This window comes from Elephantulus edwardii, unplaced genomic scaffold (assembly GCF_000299155.1).
Source record: "Elephantulus edwardii isolate Elephantulus edwardi_28Jun2011 unplaced genomic scaffold, EleEdw1.0 scaffold00080, whole genome shotgun sequence".
Lineage (NCBI taxonomy): Eukaryota > Metazoa > Chordata > Mammalia > Macroscelidea > Macroscelididae > Elephantulus > Elephantulus edwardii.
The window spans coordinates 3,715,989-3,721,355 of NW_006399830.1; the positions used below are offsets into that span (position 1 = coordinate 3,715,989).

The 5,367-nt window shown below is 66.6% G+C and overlaps 1 protein-coding gene across 1 annotated transcript in view; it reads left to right on the plus strand.

Moving 5' to 3' along the window:
• Positions 1–5,367, plus strand: part of AP5Z1 (adaptor-related protein complex 5, zeta 1 subunit) — a 10,782-nt gene that overhangs the window by 4,428 nt on the left and 987 nt on the right. The window contains exons 7-14 of the mRNA XM_006889747.1: positions 715–858; positions 1,036–1,073; positions 1,510–1,672; positions 1,980–2,158; positions 2,737–2,879; positions 3,067–3,207; positions 3,899–4,010; positions 4,354–4,451. Of these exons, the coding sequence (XP_006889809.1) occupies positions 715–858; positions 1,036–1,073; positions 1,510–1,672; positions 1,980–2,158; positions 2,737–2,879; positions 3,067–3,207; positions 3,899–4,010; positions 4,354–4,451 (1,018 nt within the window). The remainder of the gene's footprint in view (positions 1–714; positions 859–1,035; positions 1,074–1,509; positions 1,673–1,979; positions 2,159–2,736; positions 2,880–3,066; positions 3,208–3,898; positions 4,011–4,353; positions 4,452–5,367) is intronic.

The window sequence follows — 5,367 nt, forward strand, 5'->3', positions numbered from 1 at the left end:
CAGGCCCGCAGGGGACGGCCGGGCCCCTCCGTCGGACGTGAGCCCCCCAGTCGGTGCAGGCGCGCAGGGGACGGCCGGGCCCCTCTGTCGGACGTGAGCCCCCCCCCCCAGAGTCAGTGCAGGCCTGCAGGGGACGGCCGGGCCCCTCCGTCGGACCTGAGCCCACCCCCCCAGAGTCAGTGCAGGCCTGCAGGGGACAGCCGGGCCCCTCCGTCGGACGTAAGCCCCCCAGTCGGTGCAGGCCCGCAGGGGATGGCCAGGCCCCTCCATTGGATGTGAACCCCCCAGTCGGTGCAGGCCCGCAGGGGACGGCCGGGCCCCTCCGTCGGACCTGAGCCCACCCCCAAGAATCGGTGCAGGCCCGCAGGGGATGGCTGGGCCCCTCTGTCAGATGTGAGCCCCCCAGTCGGTGCAGGCCTGCAGGGGACGGCCGGGCACCCTCTGTCAGACATGAGTCCCCTGTTCAGGCCAGGGTCGTCGTGGTCAGTCGTCCAGCACTGGTGGCTGGTCCCACACTTGTCACCGTAGACCTGCCGTGTATGAGGGGGCCCTCTGCACCCAGCAGTGAGCTGATGGGTCATTTGGAGGCTTCCTGTTGACCAGCCTACAGCTCAGACACTGTGGGACTAGGGGCATCACAGGGACAGAGCCAGGCCGGCAGGTCTGTGCTGTGGTGAGCAGTATGCCCACCCTCTGCCCCTTGTGTACCTGCAGATGACCACTCGGAACTGGAGGGCTCCACCCTGTCCGTGCTCTCTGCCGCCAGTGCCTCTGCCAGCCGCCTCCTGCCCCCTCGGCAGCAGCTTCGGGCCGGGGCCTTTGAGTACTGCCAGCGCCTTCTGGACCAGAGCAGCCGGCGTGAGTGGGGGCCCTTGTCGGCACCCTGGCTGTCCGGGACAGCCGCCGCAGCAGGGGGTTGTGTCCCCTCACCGGTCTCCGGGAGGGGCGCTGTACTGTGTCCTGAGGGGTGCTCCCCACCCCGCCTGGGAGCTTTAGGGCGAAGCCACCCCCTCATGCTGCCCCTCCCCACCCCAGGAGCCCTGCGGAGAGGAGATGCAGAGCTGCAGAGGGCTGTGAGTGTGCCCCCCCAGGCCTGCCCTCAGCACCCCAACACTGCGTGGAGCTCAGAGCCCCGTGTTCCTGCCCAGAATCCCGTGCTCGTGTACCCTGTCCTGAACCCCATGTGTCTGCTTCAAGCCCCCCATGTCTGAGTCCACCCCGTGCCCCACCCTGAACCTTCAGCTCCCCACCTTCAGCCTCCATATCCCTCCCCCAAGCTGGAAACCCCAAACGTGTCCACACGGCTTTCTGACCCAGCCCTGAGCCCCATCTCCTGCCTCTGATCCCCAAGTGCCTCTCGACCTTGGGCCCCACGTTGAGCCCTGGATCCTGCCCCGGGCCCTTCCTATGCCATGGCCTCGCGCTGTGGCCCGTGGCCCCTCCCCGTGTCCTCCGTCCGCCCATCCTTGGCCTGCAGCCCACGGCCGCCCCCGACGCCTCACCCCACAGTGCCTGGTGGAGGCCGTGCTGCTTCTGGATGTGCTGTGTCGCCAGGACGCATCCTTCCTGTACCGAGCCCTGTCCTGCCTCAAGTCTCTGCTGGGCCGTCTGCGAGGAGACCCGGCCCAGGCCCGGGCCCTGCTGCCCATTGCCCGCTTCCTGCTGGGCCACGGTGAGGCCCCGGGGACGCAGCACCTGCCCCGCTCCCATCCTTTGGGTCTAGAGTCTTCTTTCCAGTCTGCTGGGGAGCCAGGTGGTCATGACTTAGATGAGAGGCCTTGGGAAGCCTGGTCTGTCGTCAGCGTGTCCCTGACTGGGGGGCCACATGACTGTCACTCAGGGAGGTGTTACGGGACATGAGGACAGGGGAGCTGGACGGGGCCGCCCAGGGTTCCTTGCCAGGCGTCCCGGGCGTGTATACTCCCCAGCACGTCGGATGGGTGTCCAGGGCCCAGGCGCCCTGACGGCTGTCCCTGCAGGGGAGGCGGCCGCGGTGGATGCAGAGGCCGTGTGCCTGCACCTGCTGGACAGCGTCCCGGCCGAGCTGTTCCCCAGCCCCATGCTGGCCTTCGAGCTCGTCCAGTTCTGCAGGGACAGCCTTCACCTCTGCGGCCAGGACCTGGGCCTCTTCCAGCTCAGCTTCCCCAACCTTTTCAAGGCAGGTGGGGGTGCCAGGGTGGGGGCCCAGCAAGGCCTAGCTGTGCCCACATGGGGTCCAGGGCTGGTGCACCACAACAGCAACACAGCCGTGAGGGCCAGCATGGGCGGAGGGCCGCCTGGTCATGCCATCTGAGCAACAGAGCTTCCCACCGCCAAGGTGCGCCCGTGCGCCCGGCCGCGGGCCTGCGGGTGGGGGCTCGTGTCTGACCGGTGGATGGGACTCAGGACAGCATGTGGAAGGACGTGCCGGTGGAGGGGACAAAGCAGAAGAATGTAGGATGGACGCAACCCTGGGGGAGGGCCCTGTGATGTGAGCAAGCTCCAGCCCTGCCTAACCTGAAGGTTGGTGGTTCGAGCCCACCAGGACACTTTGGTGAAACGAGCCTGTGAAGCTGACCCACATGGGGTCACAATGGGTCCCTGTGGTGGTCAGGTACAGTGACGGGGGCAGCCAGACCCCTGGCCTGAACATAGCATACCCTGGGTCCATGATGATGGGGCGGCAGGCACCCTCACGCCTTCCGCCTTTCCTGAGGACTCCAGTGGCCCCTGCCTCCAGCCTCTGTCCACCCACAGCTCCTGGCCTGGCACAGCCCGGCCCTCACTGCGGAGTTCGTGGACCTGCTCCCGGGACTGGTGACCACCAGCACTGCGGTGGAGATGCTCCACGCCCTGCTGGACCTGCCGTGTCTGACCGCAGCCCTGGACCTGCAGCTCAGGTGCTCCTGGACCCCCACCCCCATGGGCCCCTGCCATTCCTGCGGGCTCCTGCCACCCCTCTTCCACCTGGCTCCTGGGCCCCAGACTTCACCCATTCTGCTCTGGGCAGCTGCCTCCATGTGTCCTCCCACTGGGCAGGGGCAGCCCCCTCCATGCCTGTTCTGTGAGCCACGTCCCCACCTCCAGGTCGTCACCAGCACTGTCAGAGCGGCCGCCCTGGGACATCTCCCTGAGGCCTACCAGCTGCCTGGAGGGCTTCCGGGACCCCCAGTTCCAGGGTCTCTTCCAGTACCTGCTGCGCACCAAGGCGGGTGGTCCTCCTGAGAGGTGAGGGCCTGGGTGTGAGCCTGGCAGGAGGGCTGGAGCCTGGGGTGGAGGGTACTTGAGCCTTTGGGGAGGCGTGAGCCCGGGGGGGCAATGTGCTTTGGGGGGGGGTGTGAGCCTGGGGGGACATGAGTGTGAGAATCTCCGTGTGAACCTGAACCTGAACTCATCCGAGTCGGAGCGACTGAACCTGTGGTGTGCACGTGTCAGGATCTCATGAACATGTGAATCTGGTGTGTGAAGGTGCGTGTGAGAATCTCGCGGGTGTGTGAACCTGAGCGTGTGGACACGTGTATGTCAGAAAATGCCACGGAGAGGTGAATCTGTGAATGTGGACACGTGTGTGCGACTGTGCTTGCGTGTAGGGTCGGGGCCATGGCGGTGGAGGGTCAGCTACCCGCCCCTCCCAGCCTCAGAGACAGCAGACGATGGCCCTCACCCTCACCATCCTCGTCTGACGGACCCCCATGTCCAGCACGGCCCTTCTTCCTGGGCTGTGAGCTGGTCAGGCACCCTGCAGGGAGAGGGCCAGGCAGGATGCAGGGATGGCAGCCCAGGCCCCTGACGCTGACCCCGCTGGTCTGCACACCCAGTGTGGCGTGGAGCCCCTCCCGAGCCCGGCTCCTCCTGCACTGGCCCCCACATTTAGGCCTTGGTGGCCACAGGTGCTGACACTGCCCATGATCCGCCCCAGGCTGGCCCCACTGCACCGCCTGCTGCAGCCCATGGCCGGCTGCGCCCGCGTGGTCCAGTGCGCTGCGGCGGTACCCGTGCTGCTCCCAGTGTTCTTCACCCAGGTGACCCAGGTGGGCCTCCACCCCAGGGGCTGCCCTTGACCCTGCAGACCCTGCTGTCCTCCCTGCCTGGTCCGGGTGGTCCACCTAGCTCCTGACCCCTCCTGTTCCAAGGGTTGGACAAGATCTCCAGCCAGGACCCCTCTCCCAGGCCCCACTATCCTCTGTTTGGCCAAAGTGGAGATTCTCATTGGCCTGTGGTCCTCCCTCAGGTGCAAGGTGGCCCAGAGAGAAACACAGGCAGTGACAGGTCCCACTCTCAGTCCTTCCAAAGGAGCAGAGTGAACCCCCCATCCTCAAACAGCCCCCAGGCCCCTCTTTCAGAGGGATGCCCTCCCCTCTGCTTGTCGCCCAGGTGGCCAATGGGGCCCTGACTGCCCAGCTGGCGCTGGTACTCCTGGAGAGGGGCGGCTCCCTGTTCCAAGTGCCACACTATGAGGCCCGTGTCCACAGGTGGGTCCCCGTTAGCCCTGCCCTGACGCAGCACCTCAGCTGAGTCTTCCGTGTCCCCCACATCTCTGCAGCCCCTTCCGGTCCCCACCCTCACCATCAGGTTCCCTCCTGGGTCAAGCCTGTCTCTCCATTCTCTTTCCAGAAAGTTCTGCCGTCTTCTCCTTTTCCAGATCTGCTCCTTTCACCACTAGCTTGGGCTCCTTATTCCCCGGCTGCCCTGTCCCTGGAGCTTTGGCCAGTCGATGGCCTGATGGGCTCATACACAGCTTGCCCAGTCTCGCTCCAGCCCTGGACCAGGTGTGGCCCGCCCAGCCCTGGTATCTGTGTAGACTCCCAGCGAGATGACCGCTTAGGGGAGGGGCTGGCATGAAGAAGGCCCTCATCAGCTTCAGCTCTGGTGGGGGCTCCTTACCGGCGGTGGTGGCACCAAGCCCGTACGGGCCCTCAGAGTGGGGTAGGGTCCCCGTGGGCCCCCCCATGCCATCCACAGGTGCTGCGCAAGCACTGGCCATCAACAGTAAGGGGAGGGCCCCCCATACCATCCACGGGAGCTGAACCCTTGATGGGTCGTCCGTGGGCTGTGTCCCGCCCCGGCTGTCAGCACAGGGGGGCCACCGTGCTGTGTCATCCGTGGCCCCGGCTGTCCGCAGAGGGCCCACCGTGCTGTGTCGTCCGTGGGCTGTGTCATCCATGGGCCCGCTGTCCGCACAGAGGGCCCACCGTGCTGTGTCATCCGTGGGCTGTGTCCCGCCCCGGCTGTCCACACAGAGGGCCCACCGTGCTGTGTCGTCCGTGGGCTGTGTCATCCATGGGCCCGGCTATCCGCACAGAGGGCCCACCGTGCTGTGTCGTCCGTGGGCTGTGTCCCGCCCCGGCTGTCCGCACAGAGGGCCCACCGTGCTGTGTCGTCCGTGGG